General features: G+C 37.8%; 1 protein-coding gene across 1 annotated transcript; it reads left to right on the top strand.

Moving 5' to 3' along the window:
• The first annotated feature begins 1,599 nt into the window (after positions 1 to 1,599).
• Positions 1,600 to 14,184, top strand: gclc (glutamate-cysteine ligase, catalytic subunit). The gene is made up of 16 exons (XM_055030135.1): positions 1,600 to 2,209; positions 3,432 to 3,544; positions 7,134 to 7,316; positions 7,601 to 7,714; positions 7,919 to 7,977; positions 8,175 to 8,311; positions 8,421 to 8,495; positions 8,653 to 8,769; positions 10,756 to 10,894; positions 11,298 to 11,410; positions 11,505 to 11,597; positions 11,683 to 11,787; positions 11,872 to 11,953; positions 12,034 to 12,143; positions 13,219 to 13,339; positions 13,454 to 14,184. The coding sequence occupies exons 1-16, from the start codon at positions 2,060 to 2,062 to the stop codon at positions 13,633 to 13,635; spliced, it is 1,893 nt and encodes a 630-aa protein (XP_054886110.1). The 5' UTR covers positions 1,600 to 2,059; the 3' UTR covers positions 13,636 to 14,184.
• The last annotated feature ends 558 nt before the right edge of the window (positions 14,185 to 14,742 follow it).

Below are 14,742 nucleotides of genomic sequence, written 5' to 3' on the forward strand. Positions count from 1 at the left end.
AATGGTCTGATGTAACGTTCTAATCTTAAATTACTATAAATCATTATTCATTTATTATAGAAAGTCCTAATTAACAAAATAAAAGCTTGAAAACATCTATCTGTATTTTTAGTAGCAAGGCTGTTCTTTAGAAAGAGTTTACAGGGTAATAGCCCACTGGATGTTTTGGGATCCCAAAATATTTTTATGTCTTCAAAACTGTTCATAAAACTTGTTGGTTTTTATGTGGATCACCAAGGGGGAATATTCTAAAAATGGTAATATCATAGCTCAACTTCTGACCTATAAGTTGTTCCTGAATACCTCAAACATAACAACAAACTTTCAACACACATGCTCCATGCATCCTTTTGGTTTCTTACACATTTCAGTAACTGATACACCACAACATACATGATAGTTACTAAAACAATCCAGTGCAGTTTTGTTTTTATAAAACTGAAGACATTGCTATAAAGTATGCTAATTATTCCCAACCCTGTCTTCAAGACTCACTGGCCTGTGGATTTTAGATGTCTCCCTGCTTTAACATACCTGATTCAGATGATTACAATTCAGCAAAAGTCTGTAAGTCAGCCATCAGCTGAAATGAGGTATGTCCAATCAGAGAAACATCTAGAACAAAAGTGCTGTCCCACAACTTTGAAGAATCAGGGTTGAAACCACTTACTGTAACTATTCCATGTTTATGAGTGACTATCTATGTAGGACAAAAAGATTGTTTTAGAATTATTATAGTTTCTTTCAAACAACCCTGAAATTGATGTGTACCCAGTAATAAGTATTGTCATTTGGATGCAAAAGAGAAACATTTGTGGGAAGAACACTGATAATGGCTGTAATTTAGGTGCCTTCCTTTTTGTGGAATTAGCATGACAAGTGGAAATGGCAAAATTATAATTACAAAAACGCCTGCGACAGACTGGCGACCTGTCCAGGGTATACGCGGACTCTCGCACGAAACATTCACTGGACATAGGCACCAGCACCTCTCCCGACCCCACTAGAAACAAGGGTGAATAGAAATTGGATGGATAGTTAAATGCAAAAAGCAAAGATCACAATGAAAAACCTTGTCCTCTGTTTTTATCTTACCTCTGTATTTTCATATGTAGATTCATATGAAGACAATAAAATTAGCTTTGTCACAGTAGTCTGCATCAATTTGCACAAGAGAAAATCATAGTTATTATAATAAAGATACATTATAACATAATAAACACTGATATCAAAAATGAGTGAAACAATAGGCACAATTTAGAGTAAATTATCAACAAATTCAACAACAATCAACAGTAACAGAATGAAGAGCAGTTCAACTGCCAGTATACACAGACTATAACATTTAAAAAGCATTCATGTGTTTTATTACTATTATTATTATTATTATTATTATATTATTATTATTATATTATTATTATTATTATATTATTATTATTATTATTATTATTCATGATAAATAATGCTTATTTCTAAGCACAATCGTTGTCTCTCACCCTCTGATTGACAGGTCGACAGGAGGAGCTTAGCTAAGAGGATGCTGAGTCATGATGACGTAACTACGCTCCTCCCGAAGGCGTCACGTGTTTCATATGTTTAACACAGCGTCACTCTGCGTGGAGCGGCAGTCTGTTTCAGCAACGGCAAAGTTCAACGGCTCACCTTTTAAAGGAGCTTAGGAGAAACGGTTTCAGTGCGTTAGCCGTCAACCAAACCGACATTACGTGACACCGGCGAGCTGGTCCAATTTGTCCCCAACTAACGATAGTGCTCGGCCGAGCTAACCAGACATTAGCAGGTGATGAGCAGGGGGGCCTGTCTGTACTTGGATACCTAGTTAAGGTTACCGAACTGGCACGCCGCGTAACCAGCATCAACAGACTCTTCCTGTGAGCTACCCGCTTCATCCTGTGGGACCCAGACTGTATCGCTTGTTTGGACTGAGACTTCATGCTAGATCTCCGCAAGTTGGACCAAGTAGCTAGGTAGCTAACGTTTGGCTTGCAGTTCGCAGTTAATAAGCAGCCAGTAGGACACCGGTCAACTGTCCGTCTGTGCCATGGGGTTACTATCACAAGGCTCTCCCCTGAACTGGGAAGAAACAAGGAAGTATGCCGACCACATCCGAAAGCATGGCATCATCCAGTTCCTCAACATCTACAATAAGGTCAAGGATCGTCAGAGAGATGTATTGAAGTGGGGTGACGAGGTAAAAACATGATTTTAAACAATGATCAGCGAGGCATGATGCAACCGCATGCTTCAATTTCTACCTCTATTTATATGCAGTAAAGTGAAATTTCTACATTTGTTTGATTGCTTTTTATAAAAACTTCTCTCTTTTTTCCATAATGTTGGCATTCAGGTTGTTTAATATGTTTTGTTTTTGTCTTTTATGTATTTTTTACATGGTGCCAAATTCAAAACAATGGTTATCTGAAAGTGCTTACCAACACATGGAAGTCTACCACATGGAGATGTGATCAAATAAATATTCAATAATCAAATTTAATGAAACGGCTTTTTTAGTTTATTAAAGATCAGATCAAGTTTTGGGATAGTGGTACACCATTCAGTAGAACAGAGATCAGAATGAGGATGTCTTTTTATTTAAGGACTTGCAGCATGTACCAACTGTGGACAATTGCTGACATTATGGTTGACTTTGCAGCTATCATTCATATCGAGCATGGCTATAACCACAGTGGAGAGGAAAACTCTCTTTCAAAAGGAAGAAATCTGGGATTTTTCAGTTTATTCAAAACTACTATCTCATGTCATATGTTTTGTTACATACTAAAAAAATGCACATCCAATGTAAAAAAGAAAAATATTAACATAAGCCTAATAGGTGCACTTCTACAATCATACTGAGAAGTTCAGTTTAAAAAACACCCAGACAAATTCTATGCTAGTTATAACATAATTCTGTTAAATCCTGTTTATTATACTAGTTGATAAAAAGACATCTCTCTTGAAAACCAGCTAATTGTATACAGTCAATGATATTGTGGTAATCAGTCCTCCTGGGCAAGCTTTGCTGAGTAATTGATGGTACAATCCCTCCTACAAAACGTATTCAAGATTTATGTGCTTGACTCTTCAACGCCCTGTTTGCATTACCAATTCTTTTAAGTTGTACCTTTTTTTTTTTTTTTTTCAACCTTTACTGAGAAACAAAATTTCACTGTGCTTCAACTTGAACACTGAGTCTTTAATTTGAATCGACATGGAATGCTGTTGTTATAGAATAATCCCCCTTTCAGACAGGGGATTACAGCCCAGCAGATTCCAAGTCAAGGAAACCTTCCTGATGAATTGGAATTGATGTGATGGCTTCCCAGTCTGCTCAACGTTAAGCCAGTCCTAGGATTAGGAGTCGTGCTGCGTTTGCGTGTAAATTTTCAGTGTCTTTATTTTTGTGTGTTTAGGTCGAGTACATGCTGGTAGAGCTGGACGACAATGATGAGAAGGTTCGACTGGTGCTGAATGGTGGAGATGTTTTGGAAACTCTCCAAGAACAGGGAGAAAATACAAACCCGAAGTGAGTCATTTGTACAGAGATCTTGATCCACACTTTTCTTTTTAATTAGCTTCACTCCCAACACTGTCATGAAAGGATTCTTGAGACATTTGTTGTACATGTGAAAGCATGTAAACACCAGCGTAAGGAGAAATTCAGAGCTTTGATTACACCGTGTTCCAAATTATTATGCAAATTGGATTTAAGTGTCATAAAAATCACATTTTTTATTGTGCAATAAAATTGATTGATGCTATTGTGTGTCAGGGCTCTTTGAATCTCTATAATTAATTTCAGAGAGGTGGGTTGATTAGTTTGTCTCAATTAAAGGAAATCTATGTAAGAAGGATGTTCCACATTATTAAGGAGGCCACAGGTTTTAAGCAATATGGGAAAGAGAAAGAATCTCTGCTGATGAAAATCATCAGATAATGTAGTGCTGTAAGACAAGGTATGAAAACATTAAATATTTAACAGAAACTGAACCATTAACATACTGTGAAGAGATTTATGGCTGATTCAGAACAAAGATGGGTTTGTACAGATAAAGGCATAATGAGGAAGATTTCTGCTAGACAAATTTATCGGATTAAGAGAGCAGCTGTCAAAATGCCCTTACAAAGCAGTAAACAGTTATTTGAAGCTGCTGGTGCCTCTGGAACCTCAAGGTGGAGGATCCTCCTGAGGCTTGTGGTGCATGAACCTACTAACCAGTGCTCACAAGCAGAAACGGTCGCAATGGGTCCAGCCGTACATGAAAATTCATTTTCAAACAGACTTGTTCTCTGATGACTGCTGTACATCCCTGGATGGTCCAGATGGATACAGTAGTGGATTGGTGGTGGATGGGCACCACGTCCCAACGCAGATGTGATGTCAGCAAGGAGGTGGTGGAGTCAATTTTGGGGTTGAAATTATGGGCAGAGAGCTGGTTATAATCCTTAAAATGTTTAGAAAGTCTGCTGTATAAATTGGAACAGTGCAGTTTGAGTGCAGTTTTTTACTTTTGAAAAAAATACTGTTCTCATGGGAATCTTTGTTCAGTAAAATCTTATTTATATTGTAATAGTTCATGACTTGAAAATTATACTCGTCACCATTTAAGAAAATCTGAGAAAACATCACTTGCATAATAATTTGGAACACACTGTATGTCTAAGTTGAAACTAGGAACTGAAGTGGAAGATAAGTTCTGTTGAAAATCTTGAATTTCAACATAGTTGAACAGTGGCGTTCATCAACACTTTTTGGATTTGCTCTGGCAATGAACATAGTTCCCATATTGGTACTATGGGTGTGCATTTATGCAAATATCCAGTAGCAAACATCGACTACAGTCTGAAGCATTATTTAAAAACCTGTTCCTGTGACAGAGAAACACTTACTTGGCTCAGTTGTTAAAATCTCAGAAATGAAACAGTTTGTTTCTGCTTTTTATTTACCTTAAGTGGGATTTTTATTTTTTAGTTTAAGATACTTCTAAAATTAAAACGTGTCAAATTAAAGGCAACTGTTGCTGTAGGTGTCTTTTTGCTTACGTGACTCTGTAATTCACACTTTTGTCGTGTTGAGAAGGATAGGTGTTACCTGACCGGACATCTGACCCAGCTTTGGTTCTGGTGAGGACATACAGTAAAATTGCTCTGGCTTATTCAGTCTCATTTTTTAACACAACCAAGGAGAGAAGTATACGTATAAGAACGACTTACACTTACATTTCAAAGGAAACTGTATTCGTACAACAATGAAGTATAGTAATCTATTTTTCTTTAAAAGACAAATCCTGCTGATGTGACTTTTTAAATATATGTCTCATTTATATGCAGGTATTACCTTTTTATCTTTTCTGGATTGATCATTTGGGGAAAAAATTTGTATTAAAATAAACATAGACATTTTAATTGTTACTACTGAGAGAACAGCCATGCAGATAAAAACTCCAGGTGATGTCATTCCAATCAGCCCTGTTCAGTAGCAAAAATAGACAGATTAGTTTGGAAAATGATTCTTCTCCAAAACTAAGTTCAGTGCCACTGTACTGACCTGTAATGTTGCTTGTTAATGTAACACAAGCAGAATATATTACTAATGAAAGAAAAGCTTAGAGATCAGTGAAATCAGAGCTAAAATTCAACCCATAAGTTGATTGTATCAGTTTGGATCTCGGGTCATCGCTGTGCTTCTGCTTTGCTTTGTTTGGTAGAATCTAGTTATAACTTTTGTTCTATGTGATTTACATTTGATTAATGCAAGTCACAGAACAACTGCCAGATGAGAAATGAAATGCTTGAAATACCAGGTCTGAGTGTCTGAAAAGCCACTCCTCTTCCATCTTGTTTCTTGAAGTGAAACTCTGAACCTCATCAACCGCTGTGCCATTATTGCTGTCTTTAATGAAATCCATCAATCACTGGCTGGGACTTTTTGTACTTACTACAGTCAGCATGCATGCACTGTATCGCGTTATCATACTCGTCATTAAAAGTATGCCCTCACGCATGCGGGAGAGTTATTAAACTGTTATTGTTACATGATTTAAAAAACAGCACATTCTTTCCCATGAGTTCTGCCAGGTGCCGGTGGACTGCTTTGTTTCTCTTAAAACAACTCAAGCCTGGATGACAATGAGAGTTTCTAATCATTACTGCTAGACTTAGCCTTTTACAGATTGGAGTCACATAACCTGAAGTTTACCCATTAAGACCTTCACAGACCTATTGATTTGTAAAGTGTTGCAACAGATTTTCAATTTGAAAGCAGTAACTGATTATTGCAGGAGGAAAGCACCTAAATCTCATCAAAAGGTGGAAAAGCTCCTCCTGCTTGTGTTTTTAAAAAGACACAAACACTTTTTTGGAGGAATTTCTAGTGGAAGACATTAGATTTGTATTGAAACTGTTTTCCAAAAACAGTTTCAATGTTTTCACAAAACATTGATGACGATTTTGTTTCCCAGTTTAGCAGTAAAATATAATAAATATAATCAGAAATGCCATAGAAATTTTCCAAGAATAATCTTTTTGAAATGCAGTTTTTCAAATTTGGACACTGCAGGACATATTGAAATAAACTCTAAATTTGGAAATATTATGCAAATAATTTTTTGTGCAGAGCTCCTGCACCTAATGCTGTTCAGAGACCTGAATTTCATTCATATGCAAGGTCCGACCACTGAAACCTCTTCAGTACTTTTATTTGGAATTTTATTTACCCCAAAATAACGGCAAACTCTGTAAAAGTACTGAAATTTGACATGAGAAGAGCTGTGTAGGAGCCTTGTTTAAAGAGCCGTCCGTCGTTGTGTTTATACAGGCTCCTGTCTGCCTGCCTGCCTCTGACGTCAGTGTAAATCTGTATGGCTAACTTGACTGGGGGGGAAATGCCAGCAGCATTGACCATAGTAGATCCCATGCATGCCTCATTACTGCCCCTCTGTTGCACACACCAAAGAGCACGCTCTGAAGCACAAACGCACCGTATTTGTTTATGGCGCCAGGATTACTGGTGCCATCTCCATAAAGGGAAAGCATGTAGTTTATTTTCTGAAAAAGGTCAAGAGAGCTGACATGAGAAAACAAAAGATTTCGCAACATATTTTGCACTTCCGCAGTCATCCGACACTTTGGAGACCGGAGTATGGCAGCTACATGATCGAGGGAACTCCTGGGCAGCCATACGGGGGAACGATGTCAGAGTTCAACACAGTGGAGGGCAATATGAGGAAGAGACGTCTGGAGGCTTCGTCTGTCCTGAAGAAGAATATGACGCTCTGCACCATCACCTCCTTTCCAAGGTTTTTATCTTTTGTGTTGGTCAATGTAGATCCATTAATTATTGATGAACTTAATAGGGCGACTGTTGCTCAGCTAGTAGTAATCATCTTGCAGTCAACAACTTGTGGATTTGATTCCAATCTCCTCTTGGCACTTGTGCTTACTGTTGCTGAACGGTGTATAAATGTGTGTGTGGTTGAAAGCAAGTTGTTGAATGTGGCTCCAGTATAAAGTTGAGTGGTCGGTATGTGTGTAATTGAAAAGTTTGTTTCCCAAGCCGCTGATACCTGCTTTCCTTTTTCAGATTAGGTTGTCCAGGTTTCACCAAACCAGAGTACCGACCCACTCCCGTTGAAAAGGGAGTGTCAAAGTCTTTGTTTTTCCCAGATGAAGCCATAAACAGACATCCCAGATTCAGGTGGGCTGGTTGACATTCTAAGGTTTGAATATCATATTCTAAATATTGTTACATTAAGCATTGACCTCAACATAATGTAAAAATCTAATTATGGATATGATAACCATTGCATTCATTTTAATAGTTTTATATTGGCATGAAAGTTCAAAGGACATGGGTACTTTGGTAAGGCTCTATATGTTGTCATTGTATTCTTCTCTTCAGCACTCTGACCAGAAACATTCGGCATCGAAGAGGAGAGAAAGTTGTGATAAATGTGCCAAGTAAGTTTGATTCATTTTCTTTCTTTATCTTATTGACTGCATTTATAATCTGCTGTAAATTAGGTCACGGGTGTAATATCGATTAATTTGAAGTGCTGTACATTCAGACTTGTGTGCTTAATTTAGTACTCCATAGACTTTAGACAGAATTTTGAATAAATGAAGCAAAAGATGTGATTTGGCTGCTTTTCTTGCAGTCTATAAAGATAAGCACACACCGTCTCCATTTGTGGAGCAGTTCCCTGAGGACGACGGCGAAGCAGCGAGGGCAGCCCTTCCTGACCACATCTACATGGACGCCATGGGCTTTGGCATGGGCAACTGCTGCCTGCAAGTATGTGTTTTTGAATATGCAAACCTGGGTTCTGAGAACTCCGACTGCTCCGTTGTCTCAATCAGTGATTTATAAAAGGACTTCAGCCTCATTTATGACGCTTCTGCAGGTGACATTCCAAGCTTGCAGCATTGATGAGGCAAGATATCTTTATGACCAACTAGCAACATTCTGCCCCATCGTGGTGAGTGGTTGCATGAAATTTGTGCTTCCCATTAGAAATGATTCAGCTGTGATCAAGAGATGCATACAAATACTAGGATATGTCTACATCTTTACTTTAAAAATACTAGATCATAATTACTGGTATTATTTGTAAATAAACCTGTCTTTCGTTGCAGATGGCGCTGAGTGCGGCCTCACCCTTCTACAGAGGGTACATGTCTGATATTGATTGTCGCTGGGGAGTTATCTCAGCCTCGGTGGATGACAGGACCCAAGAGGAACGAGGCCTGAAGGTGAGGACAAGCTGCCTCTCTGAGCTCCCGCTGGCTGTTTGTAAATTACAAATGTAGACTTGATATTCCACACTGCTGAGACTGTGCAAACAATAGCTGACAGTGCAGGAAGACAGGATGTGGCATGCAGCGTCGGCACTGTGGAAAAACGTAACTATCGTAACTCTCCCCATAATGTTAGTCACCCTGATGAGAGCCAAGCACAAGATTTAGATTTAGTTCACATATATGACTTAATTCATTTCTAATCAGAAATGTCTTGTTTATACTTTTAAATCGTGCTGCGGGTTGCACATCAACCATCACTTCCTCGACACAGGAAGCTGACTTGCCGCAGTAAAAGTCAGCTGATGTGGGCTGTGAACAACTCGCTTGGTGAGTTGAGGAGCATCACAATGGCAGACTTTGATTGGAGTTCTGCCAATCAAAGCAGAACTCCAACTATATCACTATTTCCACAAAGCACATGGAGATTGGGAAAAAGACACTTTTATCAACCCCTATTTATTTCATACACCACCTTCCCTGGTTTTCTTTTTGTTAATTTATGTCCTATTTAAAAGGACAGTATTTTTTTTTGTCATGTCATACTCCCTCATAAAAAATATTGGAGTGTTGCTTTGATTCTTACATGCATGTTTGCCAAATCCTTGAAACTCTTTTGGCAGCCATTTGCCTAAATGCTTATTCTCACAAAATAATCAAACATCTGGTGGAACTGCACGTCTGCTAAGCTTATCATATGAACTACTTCTCCGTCCAAAACTTTTATGTGCCTGGGAAACTACATAATGCTGTCCCTTTCAGCAAAAGAATCTTGTGACAGCTGATTCGCAGTTTGCAACAACGCGTGGGGAAGGGGCACCGGCACACTAATCTAGCCTCCATACAGCCAGAGCTTGTTTCTCCGATTTCTTGTTAAAATTATGTTAAAAAATATTTTTTAAACTTTGATTTATCTCAATATTGGTACCTGATACATGACCGACTGATGCAAAAAAAAAAAAAAGATTCAAACACTGTACCATTTCCTGATACAGCTCGCAGAGATGTATTGTGTTTCTTAAGGAGAGTTATAGAAACGGAGCACAGCAGCTTCCAGCAGTTTTAGTGAGTGCTGAAAGGCTTAATGTGTGGCTTTTTATTTGAACTGTGAAAATGACCGTGCTCAGTTCAAGCAGATCAATTAGTGACTGAGAGAGTCCAATTTGTCACCGTCTATTCAGTGGAAGAGCTGTTGGTTTCCTAGGAAGTGCATTTTTTTTCTACTTCTCAGCTTCTGGGGCAAGATAATGAACTGTGAGGGTTACTGATTCATTAGGTAGACGATACCTAATGAGTCAGGTATTGTGAATGAGGTATCACGATATCTGAATCCCTTCCAAACCCAACTACACAGGAATGTAAAACAAAATATGCTTAATAATATATAACGAGCAATATAATTTATCAAGCCTCACTTTACATACATTAAAACGGTAAACTGACAAATGTGGAGTAAATGCATTTTTCAAATTTCTTTTGAACATGGAAACATTTGAGAGAGGTAATAGAGGCATTAGAAAATATAATAAACAAATATGGGAAAAGTCTGTCTTCATGGGAAAATATCATCACTGAAATCAAATAGTTAAGCAGCTCAAACCAAATGATTATTAAATTCCCTATTTAAACCCAGTAAACAGAAGTATAACGGCCCAATGTTGGGGTCTTAGTTTTAATTAGAAGAAGCTTTGTTTTGTTGCTATTTTTGGTTTAGTTTCATAAATGCAGTTTCTGTGTTCGTACTCTGGATACACTGACTACAACAGTTGGCTGAGAGAAAGATTTTTAAAGTCTCTTCTTTCCCCGATCTTTTCCCTGTTGTCAGTAGCAAATAAAAATTAAATAAAAATTGAGTGATCCAAATGTTTAATTACAGGCAAATTTATAGATTTGCAGTTGGATATTATAATATAAGTGTGCTTTCTCATTTCTGTTTTGCAGCCTCTGAAGAACAACAAGTACAGGATCTTTAAGTCCAGGTATGACTCGATTGACAGCTACCTGTCTTGCTGTGGGGAGAAGTACAACGACATCGATTTGACGATAGATGAGGAGATCAGCAAGCAGCTGCTCGGTGCAGGTACTGATGTCTCTTTTAGATGCTTGTTAAAGTTATAGTCTACTTTACAATCTGTGCTCAGTAACGAATTACAGGAACATGGGTATAAATGCATAATGATACTGCATGGCGGTATAATTCGGGGGCACTGTTCTGAGTTTGAATCCCAACCTGGGATTCTTTTGCATGGAGTTTGCATGCTTTCCTGTTGCATGCGTGGGTTTTCTCCCAATATTTCTTTCTCCCACAGTTCAAAAACACATGCGTTAGGTTAATGGATCTAAATTACCTTTAGGTGTGTCTGCATGGTTCTATGTCATGTGAGGACTGATCACTTGTCCTCCAGCAAGGCCCCGCTCCTCTCCACCACCATGCCAGGACAAGCATGTCTACTGAATGTACATTACATATGTCTTGTGTGCAGGGATTGACAAGCTTCTGGCTCAACACATAGCTCACCTCTTCATACGAGACCCGCTCTCCGTCTTTGAGGAGAAAATACATTTGGATGATGAAAACGAATCTGATCACTTTGAGGTGAGGATTTTTCAAACTTTTTTTCAGAGAAGCTAATCTCTTGCCACAAACAAAACACAGGTCTAAGCTCAGTCAGCGTTCATTTTTCATTCAGAATCTTCAGTCGACCAACTGGCAGACGATGCGGTTCAAACCTCCACCTCCAAACTCCGACATCGGCTGGAGAGTCGAGTTTCGCCCCATGGAGGTATTTGTGATATAGACATTTGTTTATCTGGGCTCATTTTGGAGGACTTTCAATAACGAGTTACGTTTCTGGTTTTACTTTTCAGGTTCAGCTGACTGACTTTGAAAATGCTGCATATGTGGTTTTTGTTGTCCTGCTTACCAGAGTGATCTTATCCTACAAGCTGGATTTTCTAATCCCCTTATCAAAGGTATCAACAACCGCTTGAACACATTGTTTTTATTAAAATATTAGTTCTAAGATTTAAATCAAAATAAAACCTGTGATTTATCAGGTCGATGAGAACATGAAGGTGGCGCAGAAGAGAAACGCAGTCCAGGAGGGCATGTTTTATTTCCGCAAAGACATGTTTAAAGGTGGGCTCAACAGGAAGTGCAACTCTTAAGTGTCCTTGAATGGTTCAGATGGAAATAACTGTAAAGCTGTTTCCTAACAGGCTGCAACCCAGGCTTGGATTGTGCTTCTTCTGCTCAGAATGGCGTAGAGCTTGAGGGCAGTAACGAGGATTACACACTGATGAGCATCGACACAATCATCAACGGGAAGGTGAGTTTGAGAATAAACCCGAGTCAGATGAGTTCATCTCGTCACTGCTATGTCAGTCTTTAGTGTTTTAATTGAGTGCACAAACAATCGCAACTAGCAACACTCAGGTTCAGATACATGAAAGGAAAGTGTTGCAAAAGTATTCATACTGGTTAAACTTGTCACAGCCACAAACTTGAAACGTATTTTCTTGTGGTTTTGTGGAGTAGATCAACACAAAGTCGTGCAGTTGTTAAATAACATAAAGTTTTACAATGGAATATTTATTTAATTTGAAATAAAATTCAATTCAAACATTTGCCTTCAGAACTCATCTAATCATGTAAATAGCGTGGCCCTGTATTTAATCTCAGTGTAAATCCAGATGGAAATCCTGAGACCTCTGATGGTCTCTGAGGTTTGTAGGACATAATTAGTGAACAAACAGCAGCATGAATGCAGAAGACAGGTCAGGAATAAAGCTGTGGAGAAGTTTAAAGTTAGATTGGATTATAAAAGACAAGCAAAGTCCAGAACTAAATCCGTTTGAGGTATGCAAGTACATATCTCAATAAAACTGTAGCATTCGTTGCACAGAAAGACGCTTTTATAAACTATTCAAACCCATTCAATAAATTAGAATATTTTTGGAAAGCCTATTTATTTCAGGAACTTCATCAAAAAATCACATTATGTAGATTAATCACACACAGATGGGTGTTTGAAGGTGTTAATTTTTGACAATGATGATAATTTTCTGCTTATAATTAATCAAAACATAACACTTAATATTGGAGTATTCTATCATACCAATTTAAAAAAGATATATGTAAGTATTGTAAAAGTTGTTAATTTCCTCCTGCTTAGAGAATATTCACTGCTTTGTTTTGGTCTTTAACATAAAATTTGATTCTTTTTTCGTGGTTGTAAGACTAAAGCTGAAAAGTTTAAGATTTACCAATACTTGCAAAATACTGTATTTTGTTGGATCTAGTGCTAAAGCAAGGTATTTATATAACTGTCTATACTTTCCTTTATGCTATTCTAAGACATCAATTCACACCTGCAGCTTCACTTTTATGTCTTACATCATCAGGAGGGAGTATTTCAAGGCCTTATCCCAATCCTTAACTCCTATCTGGAAAACATGGAAGTTGACGTTGACACCAGGTGCACTATTTTGAATTATCTGAAGCTCATCAAGAAACGTGCCTCAGGTAAAGTACCAGTAATGGTTTTTATTTAGAGTCTAAGCAGAAAAAACAGAATCCCTGTCTGTGCTCCGATGTTCATTTGTTCCCACTGATTCCATGCGCTGTCGATCCAAACAGGAGAACTGATGACCATGGCCAAGTGGATGAGGGAATTTGTTGCAAAACACCCCGAGTACAAGCAGGACAGTGTCATTACTGACAAGATCAACTACGACCTGCTCAAAAGGTGCGACAGGATTGCTAAAGGCGAAGAGCAGTGCCCCGAGCTTTTTGGTAACCCAGTCAACCGAGTGAAGTGAGAGAGCTCCAAACGCACGTCAGATTATTTTTTGTTCAATCATGCACGAAGAAGACGCACCAAATGAAAGAGGTCCAATTAAAAAGAACGCAGCTGCATGTGTGTTGTGAAGAAACACACCTCCATCACATGCGTGTGTATATACGCTGTATGAGATTTTTATGATTACAGAATTATTTTAATAGGACTATGAAAGGGTAATGTAATAGAAAATCAGATGTGTATTTATTTTTGTCTGAAAATTAAGCATATCTGTGTGAAATTGTAAATGTAGCAGAGATGTACAGTAGGCTGCTATTAATCTCTTATCCTGTAAATACTGAATCTTTTGCTCTTTAAATTGTTGACGATTGTTTTTGTTTATTGTTTTTTCTATTTGTTGATTAGACATCTAACATTAGGGTTGATTTTTCTTTGTTTTGCATTTTGTTTGCTTCGTTCTGCTGACTTCTTAGAGGGACCTTGAAATTATTGTTGCATTCAAATTAAAATGTTAAAGCACTGTTTGCAACGTGACTTTTTCCAAATAAATCTATAAATCTGCAAGTCATTTAGTAATTTTCTTTGTTGTTGTTTTTCCTTGTTGCCAGTTGCATATTAACAGCTACATAGTTCAAATCAGGAGAGCTGAACTTGTTAATGATTTTTCACCAGATATAATGATTTTAGAACCTTTTGGTATAAATATATATCCACATGTATTTGCAAAAACAAGTTGACAGTAAAATTATTCAACATTAGACTTTGAATGTTTGAAAGTTTTGTTTTTAGCAAATTCACTTTAAATATTGTGACATCAAGTCATTTATGTAATTTTAGAGAGCTTAAAGTAAAAAAGAAACTCAGCTATTCGAATATTACATAAACCATTAAAAATGGATTTTAAAACACAAAGCCAGACTGTTCCAGCTCCAGTGGAAGAAAGTCGGGGGGTATTGTAATCAAGGTATTGTGGATTAAATAGAATCAACACTTGGCCTTCACAGGAATTACTTCATCAAAGTAACAAGGCTGAAATGTTGATCAGCTTGTTGCTTCATGAAGTGGTTATGCAAGATCATATCTCTTTAATGGCAGACTTCAGGTATTCTGGATTTTTTGAGTTGGG

This window comes from Poeciliopsis prolifica, unplaced genomic scaffold, assembly GCF_027474105.1.
Source record: "Poeciliopsis prolifica strain line A6 unplaced genomic scaffold, Auburn_PproV2 SCAFFOLD005, whole genome shotgun sequence".
Lineage (NCBI taxonomy): Eukaryota > Metazoa > Chordata > Actinopteri > Cyprinodontiformes > Poeciliidae > Poeciliopsis > Poeciliopsis prolifica.

What these genes read in the sequence shown, in the direction of transcription:
- gclc (XM_055030135.1), top strand. Translation starts at nt 2,060, where the DNA reads ATGGGGTTACTATCACAAGGCTCTCCCCTGAACTGGGAAGAAACAAGG. An exon ending in GGAGAAAATACAAACCCGAA is followed by an intron (nt 3,545 to 7,133) that starts GTGAGTCATTTG and finishes GCACTTCCGCAG; the next exon opens with TCATCCGACACTTTGGAGAC. An exon ending in AACAGACATCCCAGATTCAG is followed by an intron (nt 7,715 to 7,918) that starts GTGGGCTGGTTG and finishes TCTTCTCTTCAG; the next exon opens with CACTCTGACCAGAAACATTC.